The 19,954-nt window shown below is 36.2% G+C and overlaps 1 protein-coding gene across 1 annotated transcript in view; it reads right to left on the bottom strand.

The window, feature by feature from the left end:
- DSG4 (desmoglein 4) overlaps positions 1-19,954 on the bottom strand; it is a gene marked incomplete at both ends in the record, with an annotated part of 44,136 nt that overhangs the window by 12,019 nt on the left and 12,163 nt on the right. The window contains 10 exons of the mRNA XM_081148500.1: positions 541-846; positions 2,152-2,379; positions 4,740-4,879; positions 6,143-6,414; positions 10,832-11,017; positions 11,864-11,998; positions 12,268-12,434; positions 15,818-15,962; positions 16,310-16,465; positions 18,028-18,159. Coding sequence (XP_081004626.1) covers positions 541-846; positions 2,152-2,379; positions 4,740-4,879; positions 6,143-6,414; positions 10,832-11,017; positions 11,864-11,998; positions 12,268-12,434; positions 15,818-15,962; positions 16,310-16,465; positions 18,028-18,159 — 1,867 coding nt within the window. The remainder of the gene's footprint in view (positions 1-540; positions 847-2,151; positions 2,380-4,739; positions 4,880-6,142; positions 6,415-10,831; positions 11,018-11,863; positions 11,999-12,267; positions 12,435-15,817; positions 15,963-16,309; positions 16,466-18,027; positions 18,160-19,954) is intronic.

Consider the following 19,954-nt stretch of genomic DNA (forward strand, 5'->3'; position numbering starts at 1 on the left):
CTGACCCCTCATTTCCTGTGGACTGAAGCCCAGGACACTCGGTCTATTATGAAGGTTCCTGCATTATGGCTGCCGGCCTACCTTTTAGCTTCTCGGCTCCCTGAGTGTTCTGTGCCCTCCCATCCCTCTCTCTGTTCATGTTTGCGCTGTTCCTCTGTCCTAGATTGCGTTTCAGATTCACCATCCTCCTTCTATGAAAATCCTCAAAGCCCCTTCCACCAGAAAGACTTCTCGACCTTCTACCCTTAAAGCACTCTGCTGAAATTGTCACTGTAAGATTTACTTTATGCTCTGCTATATTATACTTAGGATTTGCATGTGGTCCCCATCTTTACGACCCTCACTCATTCTAGACCTTTTTAGTTATCATTATTGAACAAGCACATGCCCTTACCAATCCCATTGTTTATTCCCAGATTTCCACAAAAGTTGCCATAGATACCAAAAAGAAGTGGCGAAATGAATCTAGCCTCCCAGTAAGCCTGGTTATATTCTTATCTTGGAGAACTGTCGAGAAGAGGGATTTAACCCAGTACTTACAAAGCAGTAGTAAGAGGCCCAGAACGATCATGCCAATCCCTGCTGGTCCCAGGCGAACATTTGAACCCTCAATGCGGTCCCCAGGGACAGGCCCATATATGTCACTGGTAACTGAGCTGCCATCCCCAGTGTAGACGCCCGGAGTGCTAGAGTGCAAGCACGTCTGGCTGTTGTCACAATCGCAGGCGTCTAACACAACCATCTGTGGCAGTTCACACGCCCTGTTGTAGCTGTCTCTCACTAGGATCGGGACTTGGTAAACTCCAGCTAATAAAGGCTGCTCAGCCGTCAGGACTGCAGAGGTAGCTGAAAGGGAAGAGAGGAAAGAGAAAATAAAATTCCTTGAGGGGGTGACCCTTCCTAACACTCCAGACTAACTTAGGGCCTGATCCCTTAGTCATAGAGCAACCTGTGCTTACTGAAAAACAAAACAAAACACATTTATAATGAATTTTTAAAGACTTTTTCCTGCTGGATTGTTATTTCTACAAAGAAGACTGAGACCCTGCTGCTTATTTCCAGAGCAATAATCCTTGGCCTATAATATGAACTCAGTGAATGTTTGTCCAATAAATGAAGAGCACTGAGCTGAAAGGAAATATTGGAGTCTTCTACTTAGGATTATAATTTATAAATATCTTCCCTAATATTGTTCTTTATCTCTTATTCTAAATCATTGCCCTTTCATTTAAAATTATTCTAATAACTATTATTTTCCTAATTCTTTGTGTTATTATTGCCTATTGATTTCTTTAATGGAAACTTGCTTAAATGAATGTGAGATTAGGGAACTATCTTAGCCCAAATGAGGTCCTCTTACAGCTTTTCACTTTCTAATATACATTTAACATTTCAGGAAAAAGAACCTAAAGTATGTTTAATGTTATGTTGCCTGAAATTTACTCTTGGTTTTTAACAGTGCCTTCATTTTTATATAGCAACAGTACAAACACACATACACTCTGGGATCTTTATACTTGACATACGTTTGTTGGCACATTCTTTTGTATCTAAATGCTTCCCATAATTATAATTTTAATGTATGCTGGATAGTACTTCATCTTAATAATATGTACCACAGTTTACCTAACCATTCTAATATTGCAAAATTTGGGTATAAATTTTTAACCTTACAAAAAAGTCTGAGCTCATATCTCTTTATGAAAACAATTTCATTGATCTTACGTGTTTCTAAGTGAGACAAAATGTGTACATGTAAATCTATAGCATACCTGAGTTTCAGAGACATTTAAGTGACTTGCCTGAAATAATATAGGCTAGGGAATTGTGACATCTGGTGAGTTTTTCAAGGGTTCTATTTATTCCAAACTGATCAAACATTCATGTAGCACCCCACTTATATAAAATGATGGGTAAACTGATATTTATAAGCTACTATTTGTAAATGCAGTATTGATAAAGCATTTCAACTTTTATTTCAGTTCAAATTTTTCCAAATAGCCTGTGTGTATATGAAAGATTTTAAAAAATTTAATATGAAAATGGCAAGAATCATGGAAACAGAGATAGAAAATATTACATGGGGTTACTCTTCGGTAATTGTTTTTGCTTTCAGTCTTTAAAGTATGAGCAAGTTTGCATTCCACTTACCATTTATTGATTTGATATCCCATAAATCAGCTGTCCCTGGTGGCTGATCAACAACACAAAAGGTAAAGGGAGACCCATAAGAATGATGGTTAACTTCTCTCGCAGATATATGGATTGATGGAGAGGCAATGCAGATGACATTACTTTCAGCAAAAATGACTGGGCAGTAATCGTTGATGTCAGGAACTTCAACGCATATGGTTCCCGTAGCCGTTTTCCCAGAGCCATCTGAAATGGCAAAGCATCATGGATGTTGGGGTAAGTGGTGTCAGGGAGAAATTTCTTTCTGATATCTCATGATGATGCCACAGCACATAGGAGCAGCCTGAATGACTCCTGAGATGGAGCATGATAGGTTCCTGTCTATTTCACCAATCTGAAGCCACCCTTGCCTTTGCTCCCAACCTTCCAACCACACTGGCTTCTTGTTCTTTGAACAAGTTTCTTCCTAACTCAAGATTCTTTCTCATCTTAGTCACTCCTCCTAAAATTTTTTTCGCCTCCATTTTATTCTGCTAACACCTACACATCCTAAGATGCAAAATTAAATGTCCTTTAATTAAATAGAAAGAAGAGAAGTTTACTGCTTTCTATTCCTACCCTGTTCCCATAAATGAGACTCCAGCTCAGGGCCTTCCATCTCAGGATGCTTATTGATTCCTGTGTTATTGAAATAACCACAATTGAAATTAAATAATTGCTTGTATATATATTTTTCTCTCTATTTTGACTGTTTGATTCCATCCATTAGATGCTATTTCTCTCTGAGAAGGTACTTCAGAAAAAAAACATAAAAATATTTGATTTTTCCCCCTAACCTCTTTGGAACAAATTTTGGGTTAGTATAGTTTATTAGAAAGGGCAAAAGATCAAGAAATAGCAGGCTGGGTTTTAGTCCACTTTTCTATTTTATGTTCTGTTACAATGAATAAAGAATTATTTTGTTTTTAACTTGGGAAGGGTCTTTGTTTTGTCATTTGTAAACTAGAACATTATCATCTTTTGGGTATTTTGTTAGGTCATTTTTGGATTAGTCAATGAGCTTCTTTTAAAGATGATTTTTTGCATGCCTGAATGGTAGAGCCATTTAGTTAATCAAAGGATAATAAACTGGAAGCCTACCCATACCCTCCATGGTTTTGTACAGTATGTTTTTAATACCCAATTCAGCTTTGGGCTTTCTAGACTTAGGCTCTCATGAGAGAGACAGATTATCCCATACGTTGTTTTCTGTGTCATTCTCTGATCCTGCAGAGCTTTCTCAGGGCCTCCTGATATGGCCACTACAGCTCAAGTTATTGCTGACAGCATTTGCTCCCAGTGTCGTTTGCTATATGAAGAGCTGGTGGTCCATCATCTTTGACCAACCTTATCTGAACCACTTGGATGGCTCTGTGCCAGTGCACACACTCTGCTTCGGTGAATAAACTATAGCCCTTGTGCTTAGTTTTTTGCCGATACATTTTGATAGTTTTTCTCTCTCTTTACTCACTTGAAATGACTACTTTTCATCCTAGTTTTTGAAGATTTTCACATATGATCAATGTGCAAACATAGGCTCTGATCAACATGCTGAGTCCATTTTAGAACAGGCCTTCGAGAATCCTGATAATAAATAAGACTGTATTATTTATATAACTGACCCAGATGTTAAAAGTGACACAGGATGAGGGTTAGAATGTATGAATCATAACTGCTTGGGTATTACCATGGTTTCTTTTATAATCTTGTGCTGCCCATTTATCTTTCTCTTTGCTTGCTACTGTAAAGCTCAGATATAAACTTAATGCAAACCTATAGTATCTATCTTCTATTAGGTATATATCTGGGACATCTATTCTCCTCCTTCTCTCCTGGTCACTGACCTTTTCTATTGTTTTGTTCTGTAGTCGCTGGTTTCCTAGGCAGTGAGAATCATTAACTATTGATAAACACATTTCTGTTGCTACTCACCAAGAGGAAAGCCTAATAGATTTTCCCAAATGGAAAGCAGCTCAGTTATAAGTTAATTCAGTGAATCTGTGCTTATAACTTTTAATTTGGATCTTATATTTGGAATAACCTTGTGGTTCTTGATTCTTAACATCTTACTTTGGGCAACATGTCTAAACTAATCAAGCAACACTGACACAGGCTTCTCAATGTAGCTCAGTTTTAGTGACTAAAATAACTCTGCTCTTTGGGACACTGCCTTTCCCATAGGTCATCCCCAAATGAACTTTGTGCACACCTTGCAGCACTTTAAGTAAACATTCCTAACATACTTTGCACATTGGATTAACCATCTCAAGAGATAAGGCCATAAACAGAAAATGAGTTAAATTTATACATTTTAACTTTTATGTTTTACACTGTAAGCAACATATAATTCTTTTTTAGAAGTAGGTGAAATAAATTATGACAAATGTAAATTATGGTTGTAAGTATACTGAATTCAGTTCTTTGTCTAAGGTATTTAGAACTCTCTATAAGTCTTGTAGACACCACTGAATGATATATTTTGAGTCAATTTACTATCAACATTAGAGTAATACTTATATTTAGTGAAATAATAATTTTATTAAAATATTGAAAATAAATTTTCTTACCATCTACAGCCAGGATCTCTGCTGTATATATCCCATTGGTAATATATTTTGACTTCTTATCAAATTCCCTAGAAAACTGTATCTCACCAGTCCTTGAGTCAACTTTTAACCAGCTGCTGGGATCATGTCCTATGATATACCTGTTTTTAAATAAATGAGTTCATCACTTGCTCATATGAAAATTAATAATTTAGTCACATACAATGTGTTAAACTTGTATATGGTGTTTGCATGCTTCAGAGTAATAATTGCTTTGGATTATAAAATGTATATATCTCAACAAAATTCTAGTATTGAACATATTAATACACAGGTTCATAACAGAGTTTTAAAATTTTATAATTTTTACTCTTCTAGCTCTTTATGTAATTGTTAATAACATATATTTCAAGCCTGTTTATTAAATCACAGCAATATGAAGGCAATATTCTTTATTCATTTCACATGGATGTACTCAGTTGTTCCTCAGTTTTAAGGTATATTGGTTTCAGAGCACCTCATTGTTGGTAATTTAGAGGTTGTGGTATCACTTATTCCATTTGTGTGTATGGGTTTTGTGACATATAATGGATTCAAAATGCTTGGACGAAGATTTTGTGTGTGTACCAGGCACAATTTTAAGTTTCCTGTGGGGCTTATCTGACATATCCTTTTCCTCTATCCCATACTGACAGGCTTCATAATTTTTGTTGTCTGTTACTTTGTTAACTGATTAAGTAATCAAAATTGTTCCTATCAAAGTGATTTATAAATCAATAGACTGTTCACTCCAAAAATATTGGGCATAAGAAAAGAGACAAGGAAAGGATATAAAGAATACTTATATATTTCACAGAATCTCTTATAAAGGTCTAATTAATGTATAATCTATATACCTAGAGCCCTTAAGTCCTACCTTTCTATTTTTCTAGTTCTGATTCTCTACATTATCTTTAGCTTGTTCTATTCTTTCTTTTTTTTTAAGGTTAAGCAGAAGATTGAAATGAGCCCCAAAGTTATAGGTAACATAGGTTTAAAAAAAAACAAGCTGTGACTCATCTTTTATGATGTCTAACTGCTTACAATATGGCTTAGTCACCCCAGGTCCAGGGTGGTACAACTGGTCACAGAAGATCAAAGAGACTCAGAGAGTAACTGAAGGTAACTCTTTGACCTTACAATTGCTTGTTGAGCACAATTACTCTTACACCCACTTGGAGCCCTTACAGTGTGTAAAACACTATTAACATTCTAAGACAATGTCAATGCCACAATAGTCTTCTATAATGATAACAGATGAACAGGAAAAGCAAAACTCTAAAAATATTTCAACCCACATACACTAGTATACGCTTCATGAATTAGCACGGGACAGAACCATGCGTGCTCTATCACTCTAACATGAACAAAGGATTTGCATATACCTGACATTTGTTGCAGGACTTCCTGTGTCCAAATCTACAGCCGTATATGTGCCCAGAACATAATTCATTAAGGAATCTCCTCTTACTCCTTCCCGCACACTGAAAGTCATAGAGTTTGGATCAAATGTGGGTCCTTCTCGCACATTAATAACCTGGATCCTCACAGGGGTTGAATGCATTCGGAATCGAGAGGCAACTGAGTGGTGAAATTCAGCTTGGTTTTTAACTCCAACACTGAGATGGATACTAGGCACTTGTTCATAATCCAGCATCTGAAATGATATAAAGTAAAAAACTCTGAAACAGCAAAAGAACTCTCATTTGACAGAATAAGAAGCCATAAGAACACAACACACCAGAATAAAGTCCAGGAGTTATGCAATTCTGATTTTTTAACTGGTAAAATTTTATGTATTATGGTGTGAGGTATTTCAGACGTTATTTCCTTTATCTTTTAGCATAATGAGGTGTGTAGGTCATTTAAGCTTGTGAATTTAAATTGGACTCAAATTTGGAGTTTTGAACTTCTTATGTAAAAACCCAGGAATGAAAAATGATCTTTCTTTCCAAACGAGGTGTTTATGAAAAATTAAAAAAAAAAACTTAGAATGAAATAAAAAATGCCCACAACTATTAAATGAATAAATAGGCCCAGTTTCCTTTGTAGAATTTACATCCAAGAATTTCTGAAAGTATAATCAGCGGAAAAAAGGAGGCAGTATATGTGATGTAATTGAATATGTAAATTAAAAAAATGATTTCTAAAGGAGAATTTATGACTATTGAAGTCAGCACTAACTGTGATTTAATTGTGCTGGATAGGACGGACAGGAAGACTCCTTCACAGGGCACGTTCAAATAAGTCAGTGCCATATCCAGAGAAAAGTCATCTTTGAAAACGGTTCCTTGCATAAAAGGTAAATAGAATCTTTTGATCCAGATGATTGATGTGGTGCCATGAAAAGTCAGAAGTGAAAAAGCATTTGTAAGAAAGGGAGTACCGGCAATATCTGTTTAGAAGTTTCTGGAAGCTAACCTAAGCGTCATTTGCAACACGTATACCAAAAACAGGGGTCAGGCTACCAGGCCATCAGCAAGACCCTGAGATAAATCTCTGCTTTTCAGGGAAGTTGTAGGACATCATGAATGTTTTCTTAGGTTTACGTTAAATTCTTCACAAGGGCGGACTCAACACGCCTTGCTTAAATTCTAGCTAGAACCCTTGAGCTTTGGGATTTCAATTGCTTTTTCACATCTGTTCCCGTCCCTGGGCCACATTATGCCTAGCACAGAGCCGAATGTGAATTGTGTACTGAAAAATGGACTTTCAACTGGAAGAGATCCCTCTTTTAAAACCTAATTTTTATTTTCTAGAATCCTGTGCTATCTTTAAATAAATGAAAAATCTGAGATCCTCTATTTTGATAGAGAAATCTTTTGTAGCTTTCTTGCACACACACATTATGTGCTTTTTGTTTCTCAGGATCCTTCTCTCCCTCTAACAGGGAAGATAAAAGGCAGATAGAGGAAAGGCAGAAAGTCCTCATTCATTCTTTGCAACTGGGGCCTTTTATCAGTGGTTTTCTCATTGTGCCCAGAGGTCGAGGTTGTGCAGAGAGCAATAAACACAACTGCTTACCACTGAATCTCTGCTTGGAGTTAGAATAGAGAGGCTGGAAAAACTCAGTTTCTGCAGTTTAAGGCATGACTGAAGAGTAATCACTTACAAAAGGTATGCAGGGATGTGTTAGAAAAGTGTGTGGGGTCAGCCTTCAGGGATCTAAAGTGGGCTCAGGACGGGATCAGAATGAAGGGAACCCCTCCAGAACTAGATTTGGCTTCTGGAGAGGTTGTGGTGTTTTTTTGTTTGTTTGTTTTGTTTTTGCTTCTGTACTTTTTAATATAGAAGCTGAGCTATAAGATTCTCACATCCAATTGTGTGTGTGTGTGTGTGTGTGTGTGGTCTAATTTAATATGATACTGCTAATTCTCAGGGAACCCTGGTTTATTTTAGAATTTAGAATTTAGTTTCAATGAGGAAGGAGATTGGAAGTCTACGTCCAAAAGAAGCAGTTTTCTGTGGTAGGGAGCATATCTGCCAGGTGCATTTGTTCTGCTTTTAAAGAATTAAAACTTTCCCAGTACAAATGTACCTGGAAGAGACCCACAAGGGCACACACAGTTGGGAAGGAGATTTCAGAGATGAAAAGACCTGGAGGGGAAAAATCTCAAGTCACTGATTTTTCTCCCTTAAAACTTGTTTTGGTGGCTCCAGATGACATGGTGAAGTGGGGAAGGGCCAGTTAAGTATGAGTTTGGAACCAGAGATCTGGTTGGATCTTATGTTTATCATTTGCCAAGTTAGTTTTCCTTTTATTTTATTTCACTCTTTATAAAAAAGGAATTCCAATATTTTCTTCCCAGAGTTACAATGATTCAATGAGATAATATGCACAACACTTCTATACACACACAGTAGAACCCAATATTTGGTGTTTAGTGATTACTAATTAGAATCATTATAAAAGTAGATAACCAATATTAATATTTTTTGTTAAAATTCTGAGTAGCAATTCCTCTTAAAGTCAAAGTGAATGTGTATAAATATATACACATATATTTGTATTGTTTGTTAGTATTTCAATACACATTTATCAATAAATAGCAAAAGGAAGTTGTTATTGATGGGATTTTTTATTTTCTTAAAGACTTTCTGTTTTTAAACTGCAAGTTCCTTGAGAACAGAGATCATTCTCATTCACTTTCATATCCCTAGCACATAGTAGTTCTCAATAAATTGGAGTTAAACTAAATCACTTATAATGCCCTCCCACTAAGAAAAAGGTTATGGAAAGCTTAGTCAAAAGCTTGCGACTGAGGGTGGCTTAAGTGAAAATGAAGAAGGCATAAAGGTACATTAGTGACACCATTCCAAATGCCAAATCCTAAGCAAATTTCGCGTATATTCTCTAAACACATAGTTCTTCTGGCTATGTGCTAACACACACATAAAGGTTTTTCATTTCATTTTAATTAGCCTTTCCATATTATTTCGATGTTTTTAAGCATATTTTTCTGCTCTCTTTAAGAGACTTGAGAAATTATCATCCAGGAAAAAAGTATTTTGTCTACATGACATCTAATATTACCTTGACCAATTTTTCATAAAATTGAATTTCCAATAGTTTTGTGTTTTTTTGGCAATAAAATAAGTATATCTTTAAAACACTTTGGTTTTCACAGAAGACACACTATATAAGTCATAGATGATCATTGCCTGAATTATTAATTCTTTTTGTGTGTTCATTTCAATGACAAGTGTAAAAAGTATAGATTTTCCCCCATAATTTTGATGATCACCTTGTAAATGAGTACACCCCATGATTTCCATGCTAGTGGTTGTGTTTCGTGGTAAAGTAGTAATTCTTTAATTGCTCCAGATAATTTCAAAAAGAACAGAGAAAGATTCAATATGTAAATGATGTGTTTGCATTAGAAGTTTAAATGGCTTCCTAATAGACTGTCTGAAAAAAGTTTCACAGTGACTGGAGTAGAGAACAGCAGCGACAGACTTGAATAATCGCAGTTCACACTGTGGGCCAAACTAAATGGGTGTGTGTGGATCAGTATGTATTTTCATAGCTGTAAGTGCTGTTTATATTGTTAGTAGTAATTTTGTTTGAGAAAAATTAATTTTCTTTATTACATCCATGTTCATTTGAATCTTATTAGTTTGTAGTTTTGTTTCTAATTTGTATTTTTAGATTATATTGCAGTCCATTCAGTAAAAATGGAAAGCAGTTTGAGAAAAAGTAATCTATAGGAAAAAGCCAAGCCCTGCAGTTTGATATTCAAGTTTCTCAGCTGCCCAACTCCAACTCAACATCTCCATTCTTGAATCTCACTGCTTCTCTGGGTGAATGCTCCGCTGCAGCTCCAGCAGCGCTGCTCACCACTCTCTGAACACGCTTTACATTTCCTCACCTGTATATGTGGCGCTCATTTCATATCCCACTTTAGCAATCTCAGTTATAAGGTCTTGCTTAAACTTTATTCCCTGCACGGAATCCTTTCCAACAAATCTAGCTCAAAAGTATCCCACCTCTGCCTGGCCGGGCGTGGCTCAGCGGTTGAGCATCGACCTAGGATCCAGGAGATTGGGGTTCGATTCCCGGTCAGGGCACATGCCTGGGTTGCGGGCTCAATCCCCAGTTGGGGTGTGCAGGAGGCAGCCCATCAATGACTCTCTCATTGATATTTCTATCTCTCTGTCCCTCTCCCTTCTCTCTCTGAAATCAATAAAGACATATTAAAAAAAAAAGTATCCCACCTCTTATGTGAGTAATTATCTCATATTTCATCCATATGGCAATTGATTACATTTAATATGACATCTATACTACTATTTATTATGTTTTTAACTCATATTATTATCTAATTTAGGGGTCTTTGCCTTGACTTCTCAACTAGACTTTGGGCATTGTGAGAACAAAATAGCCTTCTTATTTTTCTTGGTAATAAATATTGTATTGCTTGGCTGGAGGTCTTAGCATGAAACAGTAAGCTGACTTAGGGCACTTGTTCACATAAACAGTATTCAAGTTATGGGTTGCTTTTTGTAGGCAGTCTCTGTCTCTAAGAGTATTATAAAACTTTTTTTTTTAAAAAGTTGCAGATCCCATACTGTACCTTGACAACTTTCAAAATGCCTTCATTGGTTCGTGGGTCTGTTTGAATATCAAACCAATTCCCATCATTTCCAGAGAGAATTATATATTTCGCCAACCAATTAGCAGTGCCTTCTTCATCAAGATCAATTGCTTTTAATCGCATCAGTTCCGAATTTAAACAATTCTCTTCAATGCTTGCTGAGTACTGGATGACATAGATCAATTTTATAATCAGTGAATTTTCAAAGAGGAAAGATAGTTTCTAATACTGAATTATCATTTAAAATACTAATAACAAACTGTGTCAGTGATTTTTGTCTAATTATTAAATGACATATATCTGACCAGAAATCCAAGAACAAAATGATTGAAAGAAAATAGAACTGATTTTCAAGGCTATATGTTAAATCAAAGTCAAAATGGCACTTTGTTTCATTTTTCTTGCTTATTTTTAATTTTCCATAACTTCTTCCTTTTCTATAAAGGGCCAGATAGTAAATATATTAGGTTTTGTGGCTCCAACTACTCATTTTTGCTGCTGTAGCATCAAAGCAGCCACAGGCAACATGTAAAGCAGTAAGAACGATTGTGGTCCAATAAAATATATATGTATATATTTCTTTACCAAAACAAGTGGCAAGACAGATTTGGCTCTGCTGATTTCGATTTTATGCTTCTTTATGCTTAAAGATGAAAGTGGAAGTTGAGAATGTTTGGGACTTAGAATTAATTCAGTAAATCATCAGGCATATAAAGATACAGCGATGTTGTTACATGATTCTCAGAATTATATTAATAAATTTCCACACTTCTGTGAGTGGAGAGCATGAGGAGATGGTCTGTTGCTTTCACAGAGGAGATTTGCATGGCATAGTGACTCAAAGGGAGATATGCAATATTAAGATACATTATTACACATAAGAAATTTCATGGTTTATACAACAAAGGTTAGTACATCCATACATGTAAAAGAACCACATTCACCAACTAGTGGGAAAGTAAATCAATTGTTGGCATTTATGTAAAAAGGGTTATAAGAGAAACAACTTACATAAGTTTTCTCCAAGGTGGGGAAATTATCATTGACATCTAAAACCTTGATTCTACAGGCACACTCAGAAGACAGTCCATCTGCAGCTCCATCTCGATCTGAGCCCCTCACAAGGAGATTATACATACTGTGTTCCTTAATTAAGATGAAAAGAATTGTAGGACTTAGGTCTTGTTTTGAATAAAATCTGACACATTCTGGTGTCATTATTCTACCTTTCTTTTATAACTTTATGTAATATTTTAATATCGTTTTTCTTCAATATAATTTTTATTTAAAATAATGGTTGGATTATTTTTCCTTCCCTCCTTTACACTGGAAGAAGGTCATACGTGGATTATTTCATCTCTGTATTTTCAAATTGTATTCTTTATTTCTTATCATTCATTCATAGAAGGCTTTACCTCTCTGTCAAGGAAACTGGACATCGTGCGGACCTCTCCAGTGTACCTGTTCAGGATGAACATTGGTGCACCTGCTGGCTCCTGAGAGATAATCTTGTAGGCAATTTTAGAATTCAGATGATTGTCTTCATCTGCATCTGTGGCACTTAACTTTACTACCAATGTGTCTAGAAATGAAGATGGAGAGTGTTTGGGACTCTGTTAAAATCAATTTGGTAAATCATCAGGCAAAAGAAGAAAGAATAGCTGGTCTTCTGCATTCTCTCTCTTCTAGTTATCCATGAGAATGTACAGGGTGGGCAAAAGTAGATTTATAGTTGTTCAAATGGAAAATAATACAATAATTAAAAACTAATAATATAAGAATAAACTGTTTTGCATACTCACCACTATAAACATACTTTTGCCCCACACTGTTTTACCATAACTTTAGCTACACCATTGATTACAAAAATAACAGTGACTTGCTTCTGTAGAACCCTTTATAGTTTATAAAGTACTTGCACTCCTTAAATGATTAAATGGTAAATTAGTAGCAAAACATAGTGATCTTTAATGTATACAAAAAAATTCAGTAGACTTTATCATAAAGCTGAAGAAACAGATTTTATCAATTTGTTTTTGCCATGGACTTGTGAAATTATTTTAAAATGCTTAATTAAGAAAGATGATAGCTTAATTATTTTTAAAATTTATCTTTATTGTTGAAAGTATTACAGATGTCCTCCTTTTTTCCCCATTGATCCCCTCCACCCAGCATCTGCCCCCCCCCAGGCCTTCACCGCTCACCCCCATGTGTGTCCATGGGTTATGTATATATGCATATAAGTTCTTTGATTAATCTCTCCCCATCGCCCCCTCCAACCCCTCCTTCCTACTGAGATTCATCAGTCTGTTCCATGCTTCTATGTCTCTGGACCTATTTTGTTCCTCAGTCTATTTTGTTTATTAGATTCCACCTATGGGTAAGATCATGTAAAACTGAATCAGGAAGAATCAGAAAATTGAATAGGCTAATAACAACTGATGAAATGGAAGCAGTAATTAAAAAAACTCCCAGCAAACAAAAGCCCTGGTGTGGATGGCTTCACAGGGGAGCTTTCACAGAAACAGTGACTCTAAATGGCATCCTAGATCAGATGGGTTTAATTAATATTTACAGAACATTTCACCCCAAAGCTGCACAATATACATTCTTCTCAAGTGCACATGGGTCATGCTCAAAGATAGACCACATGTTAGGACCCAAAACAAGTCTCTACAAGTTCAAGAAGAGTGAAATCATATCAAGCATCTCAGATCATAATGGCATGAAATTAGAAATCAACTACAGTAAAAACACTCAAAACATTCAAACACATGGAGGCTAAATAGTATGTTATTAAACAATGAATGGGTTACCAATAAGATCAAGAAAGAAATAAAAAACTTCTGGAAACAAATGAAAATGAACACACAACAACCCAAACTCTATAGGACACAGTGAAAGCAGTCCTAAGAGGGAAGTTCATAGCACTACAGGCCTACCTCAAAAAGCAAGAAAAATTTTTAGTAAACTATCTGACCCTACAACTTAAAGAATTAGATGATAGCTTAATTAAATTTGACATTGTGATTATTTATGAGCACTTACATTCTTTTTCATTGCTCATCCAGAAGGCAGAGAATTACTGTTCATTGCCTTGCAAGATAATTGTACTTTACTGAACAGTCAAAAATATGTAATTATTGGAAAGAAGATTTGTCCACAGGAATATAAGAAGGTCTTAATTGTTCATTGCGACAAAACATCGACATTCTAAGCCAGTCCCCAAGGACATCAGCCTGCAGGACAGATTTTCCAGCGTTGGCAGTTCCCTGATGTTTTTGTGTTCCCTAGCCAGGCTTCAGAATGCAAAATCCTTGCACAGAGAACAGATAGAGCTGGGTTTCATGCAGCTCATAGTTTATGAAAGCATGCTCAGCCCTGTGGTTAACTCTCCCCACGGGGAAGCATTATCAAGGCTGCTAGTCAGCAATCCGGTGGAGGTGGGTGTGCGTTTCACCTCCTCTCCCTTCGCCAAGCTTGTCCCCAAGTATGTTAGTGAGGACACTACGATGGATTTGGAGACCCTCTCTCTGTTTTGCCTCTCTGAGGCAAAATCCTTGCTTTGCCTTCCTAAGTGCTCCCCTCCTATTTTCAACACCACTTTTTTAGGGCATCTGAAGAAGTTCTCCATACACCTGTCCTTGACCCCCACGTTTTGTCGTCTCTTTCTTTTTCTCTATCATTTCTTATCTCTTTTCTCCTGCAGACTTCTCCATCTTTTCTCCTTTGACTCCCCATTGTTACCTCTGGCTTCCTTTTTATCTGCTTTTTTCCTGAAATTTCTTTTTTCTCTCTCTTTTCCCAAATTTTATTTAGAGCCATAAGCGCAGATATAGGTGTGAAAGGAAAAGGAATATTAGAAGTCTGAGGGAAGAGTTGGAAGGCAAAGAGGGAGAGGAGAGAGGAAAGTAATAATGTAGGAAAAGCCTAAGTGCAGAAAGGAAGTTCAGGAGAAGTGATAGAAAGAGGGAAAAAGAGGAGAGTATTAGAGTTGGAGGTGGAATTAAGCAGGACGGGAAAATGAAAACAATGGGAAAACATATTTTATAATTTGCCGTGTAGGCTATGAAGGCTCCTGATTATCCTCTGCGAATGATCTGATGGCTACTGTCAAGGAGGGGGGAGTCCCCCTTAAATTATTATGGGTTGGACTAATAATAAAATTGACTCAAGACCAGATTAACAGGAGGAAAAATCCAATTTAATATGTGCATGGGAGAGTCATAAATGATGCTCTGAGAAATGATGGACTAGCCAGCGCTTTATACTTTTTAGACAGAATAAAAATGAATTTTTGAAGAATTGATAGGACAAAAAAAAAGTTAGTGCTCATTAGAAAGAAATCTAAGCAGGGTTTGGGTATTTACTAGTGAGAAATCTGAAATTTGGGCTTGGGCAGCAATTTAATAAACAGACAACGAGGTTTGTTTATATACGGGCTCTCTCAAGCAGGAGAGAGAGAAGGAGATCAGCATGTTCTTCTTGCATTGGTAGTTTCCTAAGTAACTTTTATTCAAAATAATCAGTATGCTATTGTGGGATATCTCTGGGCAGCCTACCCTGGGCCCCAGCAGCACAACTGCAGAATATCCTTTATTATTCTGCATCTGATGTGGTTCAGCCCAGAATGTGAGGAACAGAACAGAACAGGACCCTTCTTCACATTCATGGTTTCACCTCATTTTGTTCATTTGGATTAAGTTAATCATGAACCCAGTAACAATCTCTGAGGAAGGCGCTAAGTCATATATATAAAAATCCTGTACAAACAAGAGGATATTTAACATTTTAGGCATGATTTCTTCTTCTAGCTCAATTTTAAGTTAGAACTTGTGGGGTTTCTTCAAAATACAAGTTTGACATTTTCTGATCTTTAAATTACTTGTATTTCAATCTCCTAAAGCGTATGACCAAGAGAAACAGACATGGAATAATGCAGAGAAGGAGAATCATTCTACTCACTCGCGTCGCTGTTTTCTTCGATGCTTCCTGTGTACACATTTTGTGTAAAGACTGGAGGGTTATCATTTATGTCCATAACTTTGACTCTAAGCTCAAGAGGTCTTTCTAAATCTTCACCCCGTGAATTCAGAGCCCGGCAATAGATCTGTGGAAAGTTGAAAAAAACTGTCTTTCTCCACCAAAGGAAATTAAGTGATATGCTTGAAAATATATAAGGAAATGTGCAAAGAAACAATTTTCCCAGTAAATTCAGACTTGTTTTTACAGCCTAATAACTTAAATGTTATCAAGACATTTGATCACATGCATATGCAACCCACCAGGGAATTCTGAACAATAAACTTTTTTCATACTCTTTCCATCTCCTCAAGCCCTTTATTTGGTTTCATTCTATTGTGCTTTATCAGAAGTAGGCCTTAGTCCTGAGATGATATTCTTTCAAAAGGGAAGAAAAATAATGTGCATAAATCAAAACACACTGCTCTGACTTACCAGGAAAAGTGGAGTTATCTCTCTGTCCACCACCGAGGTGATGTTAATCTCCCCAGTCTGAGGATTAATGGCGAACACGCCATAAGGCGGTCGATCAATCCCTGCCCCAGAGATGCGGTATGTAATCTTCTGGTTCACTTCGCAGTCTGATCGAATCTATGAGGAAAATGGCTAGGATTTAGAGCAGATAAGGAACTCCACAGTGTAGTGGAATGAGAAGGGAATGGACTTATAGCTGGACGGGTCTTGTATTGGAACCCGGCACCGCGACATAGGCTTGTGTGACCTTGGAAAATTCACTTAACTTTGCCAAGCACTAGCTTATAATGGGACAATAACACTTATATCCCAGGTTTGTGGTGGGGATTGTATGAGGTAACATATATATACCCCACCCCAATGACTGACATAGGGCACATCCATGCTTGATGGTAGATATTTTATTATTAACATTGTAAATGTCTCTGATTTGTTTTTGCACATAGAGAAAGAGTTTGACAGAAGAAATCAGAATCTTTACTATTTTGTAAGAGGATTGTATCATATTAATATGTATGCTGCTTAGACTTGAATTTGAAATTTAATTAAAATAGTAGATCATTTAAATTAAGAAAATCAGAAGAGAAATAGAGTGTTTAGAGATATTGGCAATAATTTTATAAATCAAAACCTACCATATCACTCATCTGCCAAACAGATTTTATGGCAGATATTCTGCTATCTAGATTATGTTTTCATAGCTTTATACCTATGGCTCATAAATTTAAACAAAGGTAGTTTAAATTTTGAAATCTAACCTATATCCTAAAGGTGAGAACACTCAGTAGAATACTAAGATTTGTTACCCAAATGTCCATAATTAAATTAAGACGGATAGAAATACAACTTGGATAAGCTCCACTCTGGTCCAAAGACTTTATTTATATAGATGAAAATGCAAGAAATATCTCAAATGCAAATATAAAGAAAAGAATATACAATACCAGTGGGGGTAATATAAAGCTGTAACTGTGCGTTGAAAGGAAACGGTAACAATTTTGAAGCTTTCCAAAAATTTGAAAACATCTGAGAAAGAGTAAATCTCTTTCCTTGAGCTGAGATTATATCTGTAATCTCACCACTGATGCTTACTATATTTTTAATGTAAAGCTTTAAGGAAGGAATTCTGGAAAATCACTACTCTTGATTTCAATTGTGGCCCAAGGCCAAGAGGCCTAGAAAGAGCTAGTGAAGCTGTTAATGTGGATCATATCCTTCATGGATCAATTTACGACACATTCTTCTCTTAATGCTCCTTTCTTATTGAGAGCCGTTATTTGAAATACCTTTTAAGGCTCTCCTAATTTCTGGATCTAGGGATCTAGTGAGAACTTTAGGGCTAGTCAGAAGAATATTAGCATACGCGTAAATTTCCTAAAACATGCAGGTAAGCAGAAGATAAGCAGAAAACAGATGGAAAGACAAAGAGCCCAGTAGTGCTGGAGATCCAAGTTTCTCTTCCAGGATCACTCAGGGACCCTCCGTTCTGTAGCAACTCCCAGAAAGTGATGGTCAAAGTGGTGCCTCAGCAACACAAACAAATGACTACACGCCACCCATCTTCCTAAGTGACTGTGGAGTAGTGAAGACCGAGAACCCTCAAAACGTCTGAGGACCTTACTGCCCTTCAAAAGCCTTTGGTTATCAGAGCAGGATACTCCAGTTATTTCATCACTTACTCTGGCGATTGGATTCCTCTTGGAGTTGTCCTCTCCTTCTCGACAGGCTGCTGCAAACTTGATCCACTCCCGCTTTTGTCTTCTGACAGTTTGCCATTTTGTACTGCCATTTTCAATGTCTAATTCTTTTACCTTAAGCAAAAACAGTTCATATTTTATACAGTGCTAGAACAATTTTACTTAGTAAGGGCATTTATTCAACACTCTAAGGTACACCCAGAAGAAGCAGTGGTATTAAATTTGGGGAACAAAAAACCTTTTTTACTAATTTGTAACTCTAGATAGATATAGCTTGATAATTCTTACTAGCTACTTCTTTTGGAATCGTCTCACTGCTAACTATATGATTCTAGTGAAACAAATTTTATTAACTAAGCGTGGAGCTTGTAATGTGTTATATTGGATAATATGGTGTATGTAGTTTTTCTTTTATTTGTCCTCACTGATTAGTAGACATTTGGTTCTGTCCAAAACATCCACAGAAACATTTGGTTCATGTCAAAAGGCCCTGTCCAAAAACGTTCATGGAGATGACCCATCTACTTAACACCATGTACCATTACTAGCTAGACTACCAAGGCTCAGAAAGTTATTTTTTGCAATACAGCCACAACATAGTTATTGGACTAATAAAACATGTTAGTATTTTTATGTATTAATCCTGTAAACCAAAAGTATAAGTAAGAATCATGGCCTGTTTGAACACAGGAACATTTCCTAAGCTTGGACATTTCCTAAGTTTTTGACAGGACCAAATATCAAGGACCATTTGGCATGGACTAAATATGCTCATTGATGTTTTGGACAGGACCAAATTTTAAGGACCTTTTGGTGTCGACCAAATGTCTCTGTGGATATTTCAGACAGGACTAAATGTTTCACTAGGTAGAGACCTTGCTCACCTCAACCTTCACTGAGTTCTGACCAGGCTTTCTGGTCTCTAGAGTTTAAAAGATTGTTGGTGTTCCAGGTGACTGCATCCCATGCAAAAGGAAAGTTGTGCTGGTGAGTATACTCATCTAAAAGAGGGGAAGGGTTTCTCTTTTCTGTTGATAAGGACACCATTCTGGCTATGTATTCAAATAGATTATTGCAAGATTAGAAGAATATTTTAACTGAAGTGATGATAACTGCTATAATTCCATGGACACCTATATGGATTCTTAGTGCTGTCCATTTGTATCTCTGCTTGCTATATGTTTTTCTCTTTATAGTCTTATTTGTTATTGTTGGAGAGTATTTATGAATTTTATACTATTAAAGACTTTAGAAATGTTACTATATGCATAAACATTTGTGTATACATGTATACACATGCATATATATATATTTTTGTAACTCTTAATGTACTTGTTGAGACATAGATAATTGTATGTTTGTTTAAGCTAAGGCTTCATTTAATTACCACTTTGAGGGGAGGAGATGTTCCATGTGAATGGAGCTATACTTTCAAGAACCAAAGCATTTACATTTTCTCCATTTTTATGCAACTTCCTAAAATGTACCACTTATTCTCTATTTTGTCAACAAAGATTACAAAAGTAATTATATATTTTTAAAATTATTTGATATTATCATAATGAAAATTTAACTACTATATAAAATAAAACCCTACCATAGAAGATAGTGGTTTTATTTCCCAAGTCCCAGTCTAAATGGCTCTGGATTCTCTGTTGTCTTATTTAGTTGTGATGACAGATTTTTTTGTTATTTGTATTTTTCTCTAATTGACCGACTATACAAATGTCTAAAAATCCTCCTCCCATTCCAACGTGCTACTTTGCTTCTTTTGCTTTGCTGTAGGCTGGGAAACATAAATAAGCTACTAGTATAGTCTGATAGGTAAGAGCTGCTATGGCACGGAGCTGTCACAAACCATGCCTGAAAGCATGGAAATTTAAAATTATGGATTTTACTGTTGCTATTT

Source organism: Miniopterus schreibersii, assembly GCF_964146895.1.
Source record: "Miniopterus schreibersii genome assembly, chromosome: 10".
In the NCBI taxonomy this organism is placed as follows: Eukaryota; Metazoa; Chordata; class Mammalia; order Chiroptera; family Miniopteridae; genus Miniopterus; species Miniopterus schreibersii.